This window comes from Zootoca vivipara, chromosome 3, assembly GCF_963506605.1.
Source record: "Zootoca vivipara chromosome 3, rZooViv1.1, whole genome shotgun sequence".
NCBI lineage: Eukaryota > Metazoa > Chordata > Lepidosauria > Squamata > Lacertidae > Zootoca > Zootoca vivipara.
In genome coordinates this window covers 62282522-62303497 of record NC_083278.1, presented here as the reverse complement: position 1 = coordinate 62303497, position 20976 = coordinate 62282522, and the positions used below count along the sequence as shown (strand labels likewise).

The 20976-nt window shown below is 43.5% G+C and overlaps 1 protein-coding gene across 1 annotated transcript; it reads right to left on the bottom strand.

Annotated features, from left to right (window-relative positions):
• Nucleotides 1–335: 335 nt before the first annotated feature.
• Nucleotides 336–20499, bottom strand: RAB32 (RAB32, member RAS oncogene family). The gene is made up of 3 exons (XM_035108806.2): nucleotides 20043–20499; nucleotides 3772–4049; nucleotides 336–2114 (listed from the first exon to the last, which is right to left on the bottom strand). Exons 1-3 carry the CDS (start codon nucleotides 20281–20283, stop codon nucleotides 1965–1967), a joined length of 669 nt encoding a protein of 222 aa, XP_034964697.1. The 5' UTR covers nucleotides 20284–20499; the 3' UTR covers nucleotides 336–1964.
• Nucleotides 20500–20976: the final 477 nt, after the last annotated feature.

Here is a 20976-nt window from a genome sequence, read left to right as displayed (position 1 = left end):
GTTATCCGTCTTGCTGACCTGTGCATGATTGTTTACTTACAAGCAGAGATTACTTGTGCTCAAAAGACTGCCATGTTAAGCAGAATGCTGAAAGCCTGGCCCCCAAAGAATGTTTCTTGTTTATTGCCCTACTCAGAAGTAAAGAAGTGCTGGAGGCTAGCAGACCGCATCTCCAATGAGGTTTTATAAACATGTTCATTTGCACACATCTGTTAATGTAAACACAGTTACCTACCCCCTCCACATCCAATACAGCAAGTTTGGGGTGCAGAAGGTGGCTATAGGATGCTTTACCATTATATTTACCATCAGAAAGTGCATTTTGATTTTTTAAAAACAACGAGTTACTCAAGCTCACATTTAGAGTTTGCACTTCATGTGTGTTAAAAGCTACTCCAAATGTTTTTATTTATTTTAGAAAACTAAATGATAACCACAATGGGTTAGGGGATTCAGCATTAAAAGGGGCTTTGACTTTTGTGGAATTCAACAAAATTAGTGCAAGCCTAGAAACAGAAGTCTAGGAACATGAGATGCTCTCTTTGGATTCTTGACAAAGTGCCTGAACATACCTTCTAAAAACTCTAGGCGTGTGCATTCACATCATAAAAATATTTGCCTGGTATTTAAATCATATCAAAACATCTTTGGTCACATACCGGTAAATAGATTTGTGACCCAGTTTAAGCTTTCAGAAATATTAGGTCAAAAGTACCTTAAGATGTCTAGCGGCTGGCATGCTATGTTATATAGGTGTAAGGTGCAGAAACCAAAACAGGATTAACAGGTTTTAAGACTGTAATAAGCAATGTGTTAAATATTTTACAGAAGTCACCCCATTTCACACACACCATAAGAAAAAGGCAGTTTTTGCACAGATACTTCAGACTTCTTATTTTTGCGCGCACGGCTTTAGCAGATAGCAGAAGTAATAAAACTAATAATATATTCCACATTTGCAAATTGCTCTTGTGCAAGACTTGAATCAAGCGTTACTCCTTGTGTTAAATAGTAAAAGTGGAAAAATACAGGTACTGTACTATAAATATAGCATGATTAAGAAGAGGTCTCTACTAGTACACCTATAAGTTAAAAGATCGAAGTTGACAGTGTTGCAATCTGTTTTCATTTTTAAAAAATTCTTGAGACAGCTTAATCAGGCACATTATTCATTTTTAACCCATCAGATACCCTAAAAACATACAGAATTAATTGTGCTTGTGCAAGAAGGGAGGTTTTCCTTAAGAGTTTAATTGTGCACAGATGCAATGTATGCAAGTGTACTGGAATGTTTGTTCCCATTATCTGAGTCAGAAGTGGTCAGATGGGACAGCACAGACTTATCCTTATCACTCCCTTTCAAACAGCATAATCTTCCTATCCCGATTTCCAAGCAATAGAGTTTAAGATTACCATTGCTTAATATCAGTCTTGTGCTATTCAGAAATGAAGTGTTCTTGGGTGTCAAGTGTCCCTAAAGGCTTGGTGGCCTTGGTGTTCAAGACAAATGGAGGAGACATTAGAGGAAAAGGAGGCAGCTATAGGATTTTGTATGCATTAAAGGGGGTATAAGCAAACGATAATAGCACTTATTAAAATGAACATTTTCACTCATAGGCAGATGTTCCTATTCTAGTTCTGAAATTGCACTGTGAAAGATAAATATTGGGATTGAGTCACCCATACTGACCCTTGCCTTGTAGGATAAATACTGCCTTTTCGTATTGGAGGCAGCTTTCAACTGTGCTAAATGGTTCACAACCAGACAATGATATAGTGTAGACGGCAATTTGAAGTCCTACCCAACAAAGGAAAAGGTGTGTAAACGCCTGAAGTGTGACCAACTCTACAAAAAACAATTCCTCATTAGGATTGTTGTGATGAAGCACCATAGCAGCAGTCCAACATGAGGAGCAGGAATCTCACTGCTCTGACATAGTGTGTCACTGCAAGATTGGATGTAACTAACAGCACTGAGATTTGCTTTCTGCTGTCAGAGGACCTGATTCCAGTTTTAGTCTCCCGACATCATTCTCTTCACTAGGACAGGTTTTGAGATTTGCAAGGATGTTTTCTACCAAGAACCGAGCAGCTTCGTCTATGTTGATATTGTCCTGTGGAGGAAACCATAGGAGACAAATTAATGCTTTCCTGTGTAGAAGAATCTACGTAAGAGCGCCACCTCTTCAGCATCCAAGCTTTTTACAACAAGCCTGCAACTTAATGCACATTCAGCTTTACATGCTCGGCAAACCTTTTCTAATTTTTTTTAGAAGGGGACAGAAAGGGGGTGGGCATCCAGGGGGGGGGGAAGGCTTCAGCAATCCCATCCGCCAATGCACTCAATGGGTTTTGACGATACACTATTTTGGCTTTAGGTACGATCCCTGAACGTAAGCCCAGCGTAGGTTGCAGACTTGCTGTATATGTGTAAAAGCTGTTTTGATACATTGATTCAAACAATTTAGGAAAACTGTTCAGAACTAAAGTTTACAAGCAAACCACTTCATGACTGTTATTTCAGCTTCCATGCAATTGGTTTAAGGTTAAAGTCTGCAACTTTACCTTTCTAAAACCAGTGCAAAACAACTGCCATGTTGAATTTCATTTTCTACACAGAAAAATGATCTTCAGGTGGATAGAAGAAGCTGCATTAAAAAGCTTATAATTTAGTTTCTCTCCCCCCCCCCTTTTGCCTGCTTTGGCATCACAGATACACTCCTGCAGCAGCAGCAGCAGCAGCAGCAGCAGCAGCAGCAGCAGCACTAACATTTTCAGAGCTTGCTTCTCCCCCGCATGAGCCTAGCTAAGCAGGGATCAGACAGTAAATATGTTGAGAATTGACATCAATCAAGATTACTTCCTAGCGCCTTATTCACATCTCCCTTTCTTGCTGTACAGTCAGTTCCACTGTCCATCATTGCTATGGGACAAGATTTCTCCGCATCTACATATGTGTGGTTCAGTTAAGTAGTTGGGGCAGAAATGTGGGTGCCAATTTATATTGGAATGCCCATTTCTTGTCAAAAGTAATATGCTACTGATGGACAGCATTTGCACCTGAATGCGTGATTTTCAGAAGGATGAAATTACTAGCTCCCATCTGCAATTTTGCCCCAATTAGTCAACTATGTGTGGCAGCATCAGCTGTCCTACCTCAAGCCATTTAAAGCAGAGATACATGAAACTTAGAACTTGGGGCCCCTTAGAACATCAAGGATATACAGTACTTAGTTACACATCTTCCCTTCAAGAACAGCTATTGAGTGAACACCCAGAACTGAACTGGAACTTATAGTCAAATGTTCTACCAGTGAGCTATGCTTCCTTACACATTTATCATGAGAAATGGGTTGCGATTCTAGTTATTCAAATGTTTGCTCAAAGCAAGAAGCAGTGGGGTTGCCATTTCTTTTAAGAGTCACATGTGTCTGATCTTCCTAGAAGCTTTTACTGTTTCAGGCGATGTGCTCCTCAGATCAAAAGCACAGCCGTTAACTATAAAGTTTGGTCTAAAGTTTCGTTTCCTGGATTTTACTGCTTCACCGTCCATATGACTAAAACACGTAAGTATCATATACCACATAATTACATAGCAAGAAGATTCATTTACACTAAATTAAGAACCACATCAAAATTAAGAAAGGATAAGCAATAAGCTCTGGGACATTTGGCTTTTTACATAATCAAACACAGATTGACTTCAGTGGTAAGGGCGATGGTGCATACACATAAGTTTTAAAGCTTACCCTGGTTTAAGAATATTCTTACCTTTGCAGAGGTTTCAAACCACCCAGCAAAACCTCCTTCTTTGCAGAACTGGTCCATCTGAGAAGGATTTTGGCCACTGTCTTTCTTTTGGTCACATTTGTTGGCAATTAGAACTGCAGGGATTGGGCTGCCATTTGGGAGAAGCACTTTGCTGTCCAAGTCATGTTTCCACTTGGAAACTGCCTCAAATGTTGAGCCTCTTGTGACATCAAATACTACAAAAGCACCAACAGCTTCTTTATAGTACACTCTGGTCATGTTGCCAAAGCGTTCTTGACCTGAAAGACAAGGGGGCAAATGTTACGAAGGGCAGCACGAGGCACTGTTTTCTTAAAGTAGCCAAAGCAAAAAGGGGTTGTTAAATACTGATAATCAGGTTATGCGGCAGCCGATCATGTGAATATGGGGAAAATGTATGTCCAATTGAGCTAGCACTCAGAAGAGCTAGAGATGAGTGAAATAATGAAGTCTGCCTGCACAAGACTTTGAGGATCCCCCCCCTCCCCAGAATTTAGGGAATCCAGCAGTAAACAATTGATCTGGTCAAACACCACTGGCCTGCATAGCACAGATCAAGCGCTCTTGGAAAGGGTCAACTGGAAGAGTGAAGAATACAGTTTGTACAAGTCCTGAACACAGTGTCCATCTATGGTGAACAGAGTTGGTGCCCTGCATGCAGAAAGTGTTGCGTTCAGTCATCAGCATCTCCATATAGATCTGGGAATCTCCACTCTATGAAACCCTGGAGAGTGGGCTGCCCATCAATGTAGGCAATACTGAGCTAGATAGACCAGTGGTTTGACTCTGGGAATTGCAAGTGGGGGTTGCTGTTGCACCCAGGTTCTATTTTCAGGCTTTTAATATAAATGTAGTTGGCCACTGTGAGAACAGGATGCTGGACTAAATGGGCCATTGGCCTGATGCAGCAAGCTCTTCCGCTTGTATGCAAGACCTTTCCTATGTTCCTAGAGCCTAGGATGTCTGCACAGGGGGTGTGCATGTCCTGAAATGTTGGGGGACCCATTCTTGTTTCAGATAACCTTTGGCACAACCCCTTGTTGTTGCAAAGTAGGCTTGAGACACAGACACACCCTGGTCACATCTACCTTCAAGCTAATCCCCACAGCAATAGCTTTACTCAGCTTAGCAGTGGATTAGACGTTCAAGCAAAAGCCATCATTCATGGCTGAAGGTGTGCACATTTTATTGCAAAATTCATGTACCCTATTTCCAAGGGATCAAACTAACATTTACACATTGATAATAACTTAAAAGAATTCTAGTTGCTTAACGGTCAAGCATTGAGTAAGTACTAAGAATGCTAGGACGTCTTTCGATGAACAGGAGATTGAGATCCCTTGTCAAGTGCTGGAGGTCATCTGCCTAATGACCCTGGGTACAGTACAAGCAAGGTAGAAAGGAGGAGCGAGTTTTTACAGATCCCACCAGAGCACATGCCAAGGTGGCCAACCCGAAGTCCCTGACATCACAAGCGATTTTCGGCGATTTTTTTCCCGCATGGGCGCGTGTGCGCATGCGCACGGGCGCGCACTCCCCCGCCCTCCGGCCCGCTGCGCGCGCACTCCCCTGCCCTCCGGCCCACCGCGCGGTCGGCGCGGCGGGCACCGGCCCGCCGCACGGTAAGTCTGGGGACCCCTGACTTAAGGTGTGTGGGGATTTAATTGGCTTTTGGCCTGTTGAGAGCAGGCTGCTTAACCAAGCCAATGGGCTAGGACTTAGAACACACCTTTCTTCCACTGCCAGAGAATTGCTTTGACCGAGTTGATTTAGGTAGACAGTAGCCCCAGCAATTTTGGGTTATGGGCTCCATAAGACTTCCTATAGGAGGGGGAAACAGTACAGAGAGCCCCCTCCCATCTTGAGGAGCAGCTCTTCCACCAGCAGCGGAGCCAGCGGGGAGGGAGAAGAGTCCAGTGGGGAAGTAGGAAGTAGGAGACAGGGCTCTGGCAGGATAGCAGAGCCTCTGCTGCACGGGAGAGAGGAATAGAGAGTGGGGGAAAGGGGGGAGAAGGAAAACATGGAAAGGAGACCCTGTTTCCCTCCGGTTCCGGAATTACGCAGAAGGAAACGCGGAAGGAGATTTGGGGTGCCCAGACTCTTATGTTGGAAGAAAACGCGGGAAGCGTCACTCCAGGGTTCTGGGTCAGACTAAGAACATGTACCCTGTACAGCTCTAGCACTGTAAAAAGCTTGCACACAATAAAAGCATGAAAAGGCAATGGTTTGGAGAGTCGTTACTTTAGAGTAGTCGCAACGCTCCCTCTGTGACACAAGGCTTTTCTCCCCCTCCTCCCCACACCAATTGATTTCTGCAAGAATGCAATACGCTATATCAACCAACCCTCCCTTTCCCCCCTTCTGACCACATATGCCAAGTTTGTAAAAACCTGTATAATTATAAACAATCAAAGTTATCTTGGATATCTTGCATGGAAGGCTTTCATCTTTTGTAGAGACAAAGCACACAGTCAAAAAGAGGATTATGCATGCTGATCTTAAAAACTGCAATAGAATTAAACAGGGCACGGGGAGGCTGTTTCTATGGTACTGGGGTAGGCACTGTAATGAAAAATTGGATCATTATTCCACATTTTATGTTTTAATTTGTTCATGTATGCACTGTTGTAATATTAACCAGCCAAGTTAAAGACATAAAAGCCTCTCACTAAACTCATTATAAAACTATACTTGAGGTGCTAGGATCAAACATTTGAAGATGATGGATCCAGCACCAGAAAATCAGTGCAATTTTCAGCTTCCCATGGAGTCACACATACCTGGCTACAACGCAGCATTCTGTAGTCTACTGAAACTAGGTCCATCAGCTAAAGTAAAGCTGACATCAGTTCTAGAATAGACCTTAATCCATCCCTAGATCAAGTCATGGGCAAACACACAAAACACCTTGCCCCATGAATCCTTCAGTATACTCTGCAACATCACAGAGTTTGAGAAAAGTGGAATTCCCAATTCACAAAGTTAGTTATTGCACACAGTGCCTGTTAAAACACTACTCCTGTGGGCATCAACTCCAGCAGCAAGTTCTGTTACCGAGAAGCTTGCTTTAACTGAAACTCTGCACATGTACCAGCATTGTGCAAACCTAACTAGTCTTCAGAATGTCTACCATATTTATACAAACCAATGAGGTAATGGTGAAGGTGCAGGCAAATTCTGTCAAAACTTAGAACAACAAGAGTTTACCCTTCTCCTTGTTAGATTGTAAGTATTCAAAACTGGGCAAAAGTTTTGAAGTTTAACATGACAGAAACCCTTTATGGTAGCAGAGTTCAACAACATCCAGGGCAACATGTTCCCTACCACTGGTCCACTATTTCTAGTTACTGAATCAAATTACTGCTACTGCACCTGAAAAAGGAAAAAACAGATCCCCGTCCAAGGCCAGACCCCTTCAGTCTCGAATGCCTATTCCATGCATGTCAGCTCACTTCTCTTCTGTGACTATTGCCTTCTGAACCTTCATTACTCTTTCCCCAAACCATTCATGCTTCTTTTACAAGTTCTGGTTAACCACATCCTGCTTACACCTTGGGCACTTCTCCAACATTTCCCATGCTGCAGATACATGGTAAAGTTGAGCTTCTACCAAACAATGTTTGATGGGGCTATATGTATAATTATAGAAGTGTTATTAGGAAGTCACAAACCAGTTTTAGTCCCCTGAAATGTATGTTCCATTGTATGTTTTTAAAAAGTTGGTTTTAGATACATTTTAAATTGCTATAGTTGGTTTTAGATACATTTTAAATTGCTATAGTTGGTTTTAGATATAGTTTTAATTGTTTCTCCCGCCATTTTAAGGGTAAAAGTTGACCCAAAATTAAAACAGCTCTGGATACTGAAAATTCATTTCCTTTAACAGAAGGAAGACATAATACACTTGTCAGCTCTGAAGAGATGATTGCTCAAAACCAGTTTTAACAGTCACCTTGCCTTGTCTTAGGGGTTTCAACACTTCATGCAGTGTGTAGACTTCAGCCCTGTTCAGTGGTTCTCCATGTATAGAATCCAAGTGTGGAGAAATGAATGGAGGTTTCTATATTTGCATAAAACAAATGGCAACAAGTTGCATACTGGAAACCCCATCTGATCACCACTGACCACAAGCAAAGTATACAATTTCCTTTTGTTTTAAACGGCTCAGGACCTCAATACCTCAAGGACTGCCTCTTTCCATATGAACCTACCCAGACCCCAGATCCGAGGCCCTCATTTGTGTGCCTCCTCCTCGAGAAGTCCGGAGGGTGGCAAAACAAGAATGGGCCTTCTCTGCAGTGGCTCCCCGTCAGTGCAATACTCTCCCCAGGGAAGTTCGCCTGGCGCCTTCACTATGTACCTTTAGGTGCCAGGCAAAAACATTCCTTTTTAACCAGGCCTTTGCTTGATCCCATTTACATTCTATGCCAGGCATGTCAAACCTGCGGCCCTCCAGATGTTTTGGCCTACAACTCCCATGATCCCTAGCTAGCAGGACCAGTGGTTGGGGAAGATGGGAATTGTAGTCCAAAACATCTGGAGGGCCGCAGCTTTGACATGCCTGTTCTATGCCCTTTTAAAATGTTTCTTTGGGGGGGGGGCTATTGGGTTGTTATTTTTATTAATGCATTTTGTGGTTTTATATCTTGATTTTATTCTGTGAACCGCCCTGAGACCCCTGGGTATAGAGCGGTATATAAATTCAATTAATAATAATAATCCACCGTGACGTACCTTGCTTGTTTTAGCCAGACCCAGGTGGCGCTGTGGGTTAAACCACAGAGTCTAGGGCTTGCTGAGCAGAAGGTCAGCGGTTCGAATCCCTGCAACGGGGTGAGCTCCTGTTCCTCGGTCCCAGCTCCTGCCCACCTAGCAGAACTTCGAAAGCACATCAAAGTGCAAGTAGATAAATAGGGACCGCTCCGGCAGGAAGGTAAACGGCGTTTCCGTGCGCTGCTTTGGTTCGCCAGAAGCAGCTTTCTCATGCTGGCCACATGACCTGGAAGCTGTCTGCGGACAAACGCTGGCTCCCTTGGCCTATAGAGCGAGATGAGTGTCGCAACCCCAGAGTCGGACACGACTGGACCTGATGGTCAGGGGCCCCTTTACCTTTACCTAATAATAATAATCCACCGTGACGTACCTTGCTTGTTTTAGCCAGACCCTAACTGATAGTCTACCCCAGTGAGAAACAGTTGCAACTGCAGCATAGCAAGTGGTGTGACAGCACCTTCTTCTCTCATTTCTTCCCTCCTTTCCCATCTGCTTGCCACAAGTTTCTCTGGAAAGCAGCCAAGGCCAGAAAGCCAGCCTAACATCTATGCACAACACTGTGTGGCATTTTACAGCCCATGCTGAAGCAAGCTCTCACATTATTCTGCTCTGCCAACAACTAACAACTATCACAGGTTTTAAACATATTGAAACCTCTCGAACTGGCAGACCTGCCATACCACACTTCTTCTGCCTTATGAAATTTTAAAGGCCATTCATCTTCTGAAGTAACACAAACAGTTAGAGGAATGACCCAATTTATACAGAGGGAGGTGTTGTAACCTCTGGTGTGTGCTTCTTCCTGGTTCCTTTTAAGAGACTCGAACTAACTGCTAAAATGCTCTGTAAGTTATTTGACTTATTTGTGTCTAGCAGAGAAATTTCAAGGCCAGAGTCATGTGCAGTTTGCTCTCCTCTCCATGCTACCATTTCCTTAGCCACACACACGAATCCAGGGAACCGAATTCAAGCAAGTCAGGAATCTGCATAAGATGTGATACAAGGGGCTGATTTCATACATACTGGCCTCCACTAATGTTATCCCTGATGTGTTAGTGTGTTGGGATGGGGGCTCGGTTGCACTGTTTTAACTTTAGTGCATTTTAACTGCTTTGCAATGCCATGAGTCTTGTTTCGGAAACGACAGCTAAGAAATTGCATAAACTAAACTTAAGAGCTCCACTTTACCTGGAGACATGCACACCATGTTGCTAATAATATCTGAAAGGAAATCCCTTCCACCTCAGTATCCTTTCAACACCTTCTGCTACCTAATCTAAGCAGACTTGGGGAGCCGTTTGACATAGCTTTAAAACTCATATCCCAGTCTAATTTTGCTAGTCTCTTCTGTTTCTCATTTTAGATTTACAGTTTGAGGCTTGTGATTCTTCTGCTCACAGTCAAGACTGTGCCCTTCTACGATTGTCCCGGCAAGCCCTGCACTGGAAGCAACGTATTTTGCACTAAAAGTGCTTGCCTCCCAGCTTCCTTGCAGAGAAGCAAGGGACCTCATGTTTGGGATCTTTGCTACAGGTGCTTCTTCTTAGGGTGGTTGTGCATCATGGGACCAAGGGCCATCTAGTCCAACATCCTGCAATGCAGGAATCTTTTTGCCCAACATGGGGCAAAATGACCCTGAGATTAAGACTTTTATGCTCCACCATCTTCAGTCCACTTATCACCAGTATACCACCATGAATGACTTGCCAAGGGCACCCAGAAGCCTTACTGGCCAAGTGGAGATTTGGGCCTCCATGATATTATTACTGGATACAGAGAGACCCACTGGGCACCATTCCTCTCAACTGTCATGCCAAGACTATTTTATTTACCCAGCTGATTTCATGTCAGTGCCTAGAATTTATACCAAGTGATTCCATCCTGCTGCTTTTAAATCTGGATTTTATCCCGCTTCTGTGTTTTTCATTTTTAGCCATTTTAATTTGCAACTTTATAATTTTCTTTGGGGTTTTTGTTTGTTTGTTTTGTTACCTCCTACTCTGGTGATGTCGTTTATACGTTTTGAAAAGTGGACAAAGTATCTTCAAGACATACTCTTTTAAAACACCTGGGGAAAGGTTAGTGGGTAGACGAGTGTTGCAGCTATTTTCTGTAACTTTTCCTGTTTTTCTAGTTAGCCTCAGATGTTCATCAACTTCTGGCAGCCTGTGATTTGAACCTCCAATCCCTAGACTTGCACACTGGCACAAACTTGAACATATTACAGTGGTACCTCAGGTTACAGACACTTCAGGATACAGACACTTAAGGTTATAGACTCCACTAACCCAGAAATAGTACATCAGGTTAAGAACTTTGCTTCAGGATGAGAAGAGAAATCGTGCAGCGGTGCCACAGTGGCAGCGGGAGGCCCCGTTAGCTACAGGGGTATCTTAGGTTGAGAATTTGTTGTTGTTGTTTAGTCGTTTAGTTGTGTCCAACTCTTCGTGACCCCATGGACCATAGCACGGTTGAGAATGGTTTCAGGTTAAGAACAGACCTCTGGAACAATTAAGTTATTAACCCGAGGTAACCCTGTACAGAAGAATATATTGATGGTGCATTATCTGGACACCTTGGTGAAGTTCTGATAAGGTGCAATAATGTCCTTTATAATAAGGGGTGTGAAAGAAGATGGGTAAATGAGAGAAAAACTATTTTGGGGGCGGGGGGTATTTTACTGTGTTAATAAATTTAGCTGTCAGGTTTTGTGTTTTTGTTTTTTTAAAGGTTTTGTCAAGTAACAATTTCTATGGCCAAAAAATAAATACTGTCGTTGAAGAAAAATTACCACTGTGGAAGAAAAATAACGATATTATTTCTGAAAGTGTAGATCGATAGATATAAAAGACCTGGTACATAATTGCTTTGGCCATTCTTCCGCAAGTACTGAGTGCAGCCAGTAGGATAAAATGACAGCATTAATTTAGGCCTCATCCACACTTACTTTTTGCCCTGTGCTTTCAAGGCACAAGTCTGCATTTTAAACCTCTGTGTCCAAGCACCTCCCCCCTGGGAAAACCTGCTCTTTAACATTGAATCGGAATTAATGGAAATTTGGGTTTTCAACGAATTGCCATTTGATCCGATTCAGCAGTAAAAAGTTTTTGTGGTTTTTGTGGGAAAGATACTTGACAGAGCATCAGACTTGGAATTGATTATGACAGCATGTTCCCCCCCAACAAACCCTAAGCACAACTCTTGAAGAAAGCTTTTGCATATTTATCTTTTGCTGGTATTTAGCACCCATAAGGCTTTACAGGGTAGAGAGGAGAACAAATATATGCTGGAAGTGTAAATCGTGAGCCACGCTGATATGTCTGGTATTTTTGGTTCTGCCTGAAAATTTAAGCCTTCTGCAGTCATAATAAATTAAATCAAACTTGCAACAGGATATGACTCTTCTGAACACTCATTAATCTTGTCATTTGGCTATGCATGATTTGGTTTTGTCAACGGATATAGGAATGTTACTTCATTTATTAACAGTGGCACATATGGCAACTTGTTTTAATGGGGGGGGGGACTCCTTTATCAGACGAGTGGATTTTGCAGGTCTGGGAATTGGCAAATACATTCTACTGTAACGATTATACGACGGCGAGGGAAGGTGGACAATCTAATGATTTTATTATTGAAAAATAGAATTATGCTTATCCTGTACTGGTGTAATAAAATGTAACAATTTCCACCCGCATTTAGGAACACCATAAAAATATATTGAATGGATTTACTACTGACTATTTGGGAAGAATTTATGGATAACAGAAAGTTTTGTTTGTATTGTGATAATTATTCATCTGGCTATTTTGTCTTTATAATTATTTTATTACATTATCCTTTACCATACTTTTCATTGTAATAATAAAATTTTAAAGTAAAGTAGTAGTTGGTAAGTAAAAAACATGCCTGCAAGTGAGTGGATTCCGGGTCTGGGAATGTGCATATTCTGGATAGGATTGTATTCCCTCCAAAGATTGGGTATTCAGTCCTCAGTCCATTTTCATCACTGGAAGCCCAAGCAACCTCTGTGTCTGGATATTGACAAAGGCCGAAATAAAGCATGTTCATTTCCCCTTTTGCAGTAGACATCCTCCTATGTATGTACTATGAGTGTTTCACTATGGCATAGGAATCAGCTTTTCTGGAAAGGCAGGCTTCTCAGTACACCTAACTTGGTCCTCTTGATCCCAGCCCAAGTATGTTACTTGCTTAATACAGGTTGTGGATTGCAAGAGTAGATCGCAATGTTCCAGTTTAGATGCAACTGCCACAGAAGGACTTCCAAAAATGAGTAGTGTGTACTAATGCAAGACTTAAGCAAAAGTCCCTGAAGTCTTGTGGCTTTAGTTTTGCTCTTGTGGAAAGACCTGGTAAAATGTAGAAGTGACTATTCATTCTTTTTATCACATGAGCTAAGTCTTGTGAATGGAGACCCATTTGTCTGAATTTTAAGCTTATTTTCAAGACTTCTGATTAAGCAAGATAATAAGGAAGTGCTGTTTTGTGTAAATGTGTGGTTTCAACTCGATTATGAATTAGAAATTTGTTTCCTCTGAAGCAGAATACTCTATGTACCAAGTCTTATACATCAGCAGCAGCCATCACATGAATATTGAAACAGTCTCAACTCACTCTTGATTCCTGCAATTAAATTCTCTACCCCAAGTTAGCTACTCATTTCCACTTGAAAATACAATTTGTTTTTATACAGGATATAAATACCAACTTTGATTGATTTTAAGCCTGATTTAGATGAGTCATTTTCCTATTTGCTTCAGATAACCACATTTCATTTTAAAAAGCAAAACAAGCCTAGAATTATTTTGCCTGTCGCCACACATCAATACTGCAAAGACAGACAATAGTCAAAGATAGTCAAAGAGAATGACTATCACATGCTCACTCTGGAGCGTCACTCCCTTTTTCTAAAGGGCAAGCTTTACTAAGAACTTGCACGTTTGGTTTAGCAATGCATCTGACAACTGGAAATCATCTGTAGGAACATTGAGACCCTTCCATTTACTATCTGCATGCACCCCAAATACTGAACATATTTACTGCTGCAAAACATTCATTGGGTAGCTAACCAAGGACAATTTATTGTAATGCAGAATAGGCACACTTAGGACTGCAGCCTACAAATCTTCTAGGTGAGTTGTCAGAGGAATGGTTAAGAGATTATCAGTGTGGTACTTTGCTCCTTTTGAATTCTTCAAGTGAAAAAGAACATTTTTAATTTGAGACTACTGTAAAATTTAATAGAGTCTCATTTATCTTAATCAAGAGTGGTACTTCAGAGAAGTCTACTGCCATGCACTTTTTATTTTTTTAAAAACCTGTTGCTCAACCACTCCTGTTAGCTGCTCAACCACTTCCCATTAGCTTATGGTGGATACTCTCTTTGGAGAAGCAACTTCCATGTTCAGGCACCACATATTCAGCCTAGCAAACAGTTGAGCTGCAGCCTCATATCCCTACTATAACTTCCTCACAGCCTGCCTGCTCTTCATTACTGCTCCCATTATTAGTTCTCTTGTCACAGGACAGTCTCTTTCCCTGCAGGGGATCTCTGCACCAGAAGCTCTGCTGGTTGTATGCATCACCACACCATTTCCTTTACAAATATGCACTGCTGAAAGCCATAATCCAGTGATGGCCAAACTTGGCCCTCCAGCTGTTTTGGGACTGCAACTCCCATCATCTCTAGCTAACAGGACCAGTGGTCAGGGATGATGGGAATTATAGTCCCAAAACAGCTGGAGGGCCAAGTTTGGCCATCACTGTCATAATCCTATAATTTGTTACCTGGAAGTAAACCCTACTGAGTTGATCTGAGCTTGCTTTTGAGTAGTCATGTTGAGGATTACACTGAAAGTCACACTGAATTTAATGGAACTTGCTTCCAAATGCTTTCCTCACCTTCCCACCCCAAACCCCTCATGATTTAACATTTAAAAGAGTCGGGTCCTGCGGACTGTCATGAAAAACAAAAACAAAGTTGTTGAACTCAACAAACATTGAAATAAGGGCCCATAAAAACTTATTTCCCAATTTTAAGGAGATGGTAACGTAAATTATGCTGGAATAGTAAACTACCGGTAGGAAATCCTGGGCAACTTTGTGCTAGCATGAGGTTTTGTAATGCACATACACAGAGACACTGACATTAGCATGTACCAAGATTAGAGCCTAGTTAAGGGCTCACCCCATTGCAGGGGACGCTCAACATTCATTCATTCACACACACACCGCGATATTCTTGGAACCTCTACTTCTAACCTTCATTATTTCCTCTTATAGCAAACTCAGCTGGGAAGCATCATCAGGAGATCAAGTGCAGTCAGTGAGGGGAAAAAGAGGGGACATCAGTATGTTTAAAGGTAAAGGTAAAGGGACCCCTGACCATTAGGTCCAGTCGTGACCGACTCTGGGGTTGCGCGCTCATCTCACATTATTGGCCGAGGGAGCCAGCGTATAGCTTCCAGGTCATGTGGCCAGCATGACAAAGCCGTTCTGGCAAACCAGAGCAGCACATGGAAACGCCGTTTACCTTCCCGCTGTAGTGGTTCCTATTTCTCTACTTGCATTTTGACGTGCTTTCGAACTGCTAGGTGGGCAGGAGCTGGGACCGAGCAACGGGAGCTCACCCCGTTGCAGGGATTCGAACTGCCAACATTCTGATCAGCAAGCCCTAGGCTCAGTGGTTTAACCACAGCGCCACCTGGGTCCCTTTTTAAAGGTAAAGGTAAAGGGACCCCTGACCATTAGGTCTAGTCATGACCGACTCTGGGGTTGCGCGCTCATCTCGCATTATTGGCCGAGGGAGCCAGCATGCAGCTTCCAGGTCATGTGGCCAGCATGACAAACTCCAAGGGAACTCCAAGTTTTGCATTAGTGTGCTAATAATGGATTGGAGTATCCTGTAAGAAAGCATGGTTGGCAGGGAAATAGAAGTTGAGCATGCCACAATGTCAATATTTTGTTGTAGATCCTACTTGTTTCTCTCAGAATATAATCGGCTCCAGGGTCAGAGTGGCTCTTGTCAGGCATGTGTGCTTTAGCTTCCCTAGTTGCAATCATCAACTCAGATGTCTCAGTAACCTAATTTGGGCACACGTATTTCAGCATGTAACAATAAATCCGCTTGAAATTAAGTTACATAAGTAATGGCTGTATGTCACAAGATTTTGAATGGCATCTTGCAAGTACAAACAGGTTGAATGGCTTGAACCTTTCTATGGGCAGACAGGTAGACTTGCTTGAATGGAAGCAGAGTTTGAAGGTTTCCAGGCACATTTTGCACCTGGCTATTGACCACTTCTGATGAAGTGAAAATGCCCGGGCGCCAAGATGGCACCCGATGTCTCCAGCATCTGGAGGTGCATGCCTGGGAATCCTTACACTAGCAACACATCCGGTAGAATTCTATCCATTATACTTTATCTGCACAATCAGACTCCTGCCCACCTAGCAGTTTGAAAGCACGTCAAAGTGCAAGTAGATAAATAGGTACCGCTTTGGCAGGAAGGCAAACGGTGTTTCCATGTGCTGCTCTGGTTCGCCAGAAGCGGCTTTGTCATGCTGGCCACATGACCTGGAAGCTGTAACGCCGGCTCCCTCGGCCAATAGAGCGAGATGAGCACCGCAACCCCAGAGTCGGTCACAACTGGACCTAATGGCCAGGGGTCCCTTTACCTTTACACAATCAGAATGAATTTCAGGAACCCAAAAGTTGCATAAAAAATACTACTTCCGAGCTGTCTGGCCCAAAAATGGAACTAGGCATTCCATTTTGGTGACTGTGACCCTGGTTTGAGGAGACATTTGGCACCTAGCTTATATATATATGAGTTTCTAACACTGCGTGGAAGATTGTCTGCTCATAAAAGGAATAATCAGAACTTACACAGCCACCTTAGTAAAACTTCAACTTTTCCCATTTTGGTAGTTTCTCCAAGAACGTATTATTTCTGTACTTCACGTGATTGCTGTGTTTGTACCTTGCAATAATTATAATGTTCTATTATTGCAGTAACCACTTCTGTAGAAAGTGCAGTGCAAAATTGTTTTGGACCCACTTCGAAACATCTAGGGGATTGACAAATGGAACACACTGGTTCAGCAGGCTCCTTGCCAGGTAGGTTGCATTCTCTGCATTGTTATGTTTCGCTCTACTGACTTGCACTTCATTAACTTATGAAGCGCAACCAATTACAAGTACATTTCATGGCACTGATTAGCTGAAAACTGAAAGGTGCCAGACCACAGAAAGATCAGACCATTATGTAACACAAAGCTTTGGAGACCAGAATTTGGTTCTTCACACACTGTGCTTCGGAACTAACTGGACAAGAGACTTAAACCAGCCAATTCTCTCATCCTGATGTGATGAAAATACAACAGTCACAAAGGAATTCTAACCAGGAAGATATTCCCGTGTATCTCTTGTGCAACCTAAGCCACATTCTAACTGCTTCTGGCCCAGTTTTTCTCCCTGCGGTGGGTGGAAGCCCAGCACAAACTTCACTAGCTTCCCTTCCACTGACTCCTATGTGGTGCATTTCAGTTACACCAGTGACTCTGCTGGCAAAAGTTACACCGAGTGCTGAATGAAGGCAGTTTTAGGATGCTGCATAACTTCGTTTATCCCTGTCCCTGCCATGCCTATTCCCATCGCTGACGCTGTCTGGGACAGGTTAGGATGTGGAATATCTGAAACTTAGTCCTTTATCATCAGTCTCATTGGTACTGACAACAGGTTGTCATTTCCTGTTGTTCTATCGAAGAAAATAGTAAACACTATTTAGATTTATTGTTTTAGAACAGCCTTAAGATAAACAAAAATAAAAGACTAAATCAAAAGCACCCAATATCTGCAGATCAGTACATCAATCTGCAACCTCATCTTGAAAAGATAATTTCAATAGAACTCAATGAAACCCAGCATCTGAAACAAACATTTGCAACAGTTTGGCTGTCAGTTGAGACTCATATATATGTTACTGAACACTGGTGTCCTGTTTTTTCAACCCTTACACCTGGGGTGGGCAGACTTGTTGGATGTACTTTTGTTTACTAGAAGATCACAAAGACCCACCCATCAGAATCAGATGCAAAGGACATACTGTTAAAATTAATCAGCAATTCCTTCGGAGCACATTCTAAGCCCAGGAATTCTTTTCCCATGCCAAACTGTACCAAGTTCATAGTTCTTTCACACAAAAATCCATTCCTGATTTGCTTGTTTCATTCAACAGCCTAATTTAGCTGGGAAAGTCATTTTACTGCGGCTCTTTAACAACTAGGTGTCAGAAACCTTTGCTGAGCTATTACAAATGAGTCCAAAATCAATCATCAGACCCACTCCCCCACCCTGCCCCCAAATTAGGCAGCAACAGCAACAGAGAAATTACAGGTGGTGCTTGTTAGCACTGTTAAATTGTACTGGTTGTGTAGATGTAAGTATATGTAACAAGGACCATTTCTGGGCTACCAGCGGAATGGGAAAACCCACACCAATATAAATGCTCCCCATATTAGTGACTGCTTTGGTAACACAAATGTTCAAAAGAGAAGTGAACAGCCTTCATTTTTAATCAACTATTAGAATGGAGTTTTTAACAGTACGTTTATATAAAAGCTGCTTTACAGTCCTAGCAACCTTATTAAGTTAGTCATTATGATTCACTTTTACAGGCTAGTATTTGAAGGTGAGCAACTTGCCTGATGCCACCCAGGTTAAAGTACACTTGCAAAGCTCAAATGCTGCTGCATGAAATCTGGCCTACTCAAATATGTCACTGTAAATCGGCCTATGTATCACCCCCAATTCGAAGCTGCTCTGCAATCACATCAATTCAGCCAACTAAAAGGTCAGAAGAGCAAAAGGTTTGCACCAATCACATTACTTTTTTAAATTAAGGGGGCGGGGAATTGCAGTTTTAGTAGCTTTCCCCCAACTGACCCACTCTATACCGTAAGGTAAAGGTAAAGGGGCCCCTGACCATCAGGTCCAGTCGTGTCCGACTCTGGGGTTGCAGCGCTCATCTCGCTCTATAGGCCGAGGGAGCCGGCGTTTGTCCGCAGACAGCTTCCGGGTCATGTGGCCAGCATTACAAAGCTGCTTCTGGCGAACCAGAGCAGCGCACGGAAACGCCGTTTACCTTTCCACCGGAAAGGTACTTGCACTTTGATGTGCTTTCGAACTGCTAAGTGGACAGGAGCTGGGACCGAGCAACGGGAGCTCACCCCGTCACAGGGATTTGAACCGCCGACCTTCTGATCAGCAAGCCCTAGACTCTGTAGTTTAACCCACAGCGCCACTATGATAAATAGTTGCTGGACTCAGTTGTGGAGAGGGAGGGGGTACTAGGAAGAGAATGCTGATCCCATAACTGGAAAGTTGTCAACTTGGCAGATGAAAAAGAAATCCTTCTTGCATTCCACTGCTATAGAAAAGAATTTGTAGTCTTAAAAGGTAAACTGGGAGCTAGCAATTGTCTAAAGGAAAAGAGGAACCGAAGAGACTATTACAACGAAATTTGCAAAACTGGGAAGACTTCTCTTTCAAGACTACATCCAACTGAAGAAAATGCCACATCAAAAGCTCCCTGCAACTTACTGTTACTAGATGTTTGTCTAAAACAAGAAGTAACACCTTTTATTGAACAACACAGCAACTGCCATAAATCATAAGAAATGACACTCATTTCCAAAATCCAGAGTTTTTAACACATTTCACCAGAAGTCTGGAATAATGTAAAAAGTACACTTAGAAATATTCTAGTTAAGCTGATACTGATAACTTCTGGAAAATCCAGAATGCAACATAGAATTAGCAACATCTTTGAAACCCCACAACCTCCACAGCTGTCACACATGCAGACCTTTAACCTATGCCCATGTTTTAAAAGTTTACTACACGTACACATTTTACACATTAAGGCTTAGTACCTCTGCTTGTGAGTGGGTATATACAAAAGACTACAACTTGTGTGCACGGAAAAGCATAGATAAGATACCTACATGAATAACTTTATCAAACTGTATCTCCACATAACACAAACATATGCATTTAGAAAACTGACAGGGAGAAAGAGGCTCTTCCCCCTCCCCAACAAGTAAATAATGGCAGACCCATTCGGGTAACCCTCCCCTCCAAGCAGCTCTGAGTGGCATATATGAATTCTACTTACCGTATTGATCATGCCCATCCTATAAGGCGTGATCAAAAACTAGCTGACCTAGAGACACCCAGTGAGCAGGAAGGAATATGAATTCGCATCTTCCCTGGACAAGCCCGGCCCTCTCTCCATTACACCACACACTGACTTTCCACCCAAGTAAGCAAAACCAAAAGCAAAAGACCGCATAAAGCCCGCATAACGAGGGATTGCCTCCGAGCACATGCAGAGAGCGCCTTTTCCATACGAGAGCCGGCTCCCCCAGCAGGCATCGCCCGCCTGTCGCCTCCTCACCTGCGATGTCCCACAGCTGCAGCCTCACCAGGGTCCTGCTATCCCAGTTGAGCACTTTCAGGGCGAAGTCCACGCCGATGGTGGCCCGGTAGTGCTGCGAGAAGAGCTGGTGCACGTAGCGCTTGATGATACTCGTCTTGCCCACGCCTAGCTCGCCAATGACGAGCACCTTGAACAGATGCTCCCGGCTCTCCGGCAGCCCCGCGCCGCCGACGCCGCCTCTCTCGCCTCCCCCCGCCATTCTCGCGCCCCTCGCCCGCCTGCCCGCCTTCCCCCGGGAGCTCCCCAGCCGCCAGCGACACTCAGGGGGAGCGGGGCGAGAAGGGGAAGGTTCCTAGAGCTTTGCTGCGGCTGCTCGGCAAACCTTCTTTGTTCAACTCCTTCTTTTCTGGGGGGAAGGCGCGTCCTCCCGTAGGCAGCTGTGGAGAGCGAGGGAACCACCTGACCGGAGTCACAGGACGCGGAAACCCGGCAAGTTATAAAACTCCATAGAGGGGCGGAGACAGCGCGGGCGGAGGAGCACGAACAGCCGCCGCCTCCTCCTCGGCTCTTCCCCGCCTCTCAGCCCAGCCCCAACGCTGTAAGGCGCAAAGGAGGCTGGCGCTCTCTCGCCCTCACGCTGCTGCCCTGCTTTGGGTTAGGCTGGCCTCACCCCCGCTGACATGAGACTAAGCCCCGACGAACTTCTTCCACAGAGGGGAGGGTCTCTCTAAAGATAGTAGGGAGCCTTCTCGGGCTTAGGGTAGCGAAACCAAAAAGAGCCCTTGCGCCTTTAATGGCTGCATGGAAAGGGGAGATTGCCGCGCTTCTTCAGGAGAAGCTCTGTACCGGATTCCCTCTTCTGCACCACGCAACTCTTAAAGCTGTCTACCCCCTTTGCCGCCTGGCCACGTTAATGTGTCGCGGCCACATCATGGATGCCACGGGATGCCCA

Excerpts from the sequence above, each read along its gene's own strand:
- RAB32 (XM_035108806.2), bottom strand. The coding sequence starts at position 20,283 with ATGGCGGGGGGAGGCGAGAGAGGCGGCGTCGGCGGCGCGGGGCTGCCG. Across the intron at positions 4,050-20,042 it reads GCAGCTGTGGGACATCGCAG|GTCAAGAACGCTTTGGCAAC; the intron begins GTGAGGAGGCGA and ends CTTGTCTTTCAG. Across the intron at positions 2,115-3,771 it reads GGTTTGAAACCTCTGCAAAG|GACAATATCAACATAGACGA; the intron begins GTAAGAATATTC and ends TTTCCTCCACAG.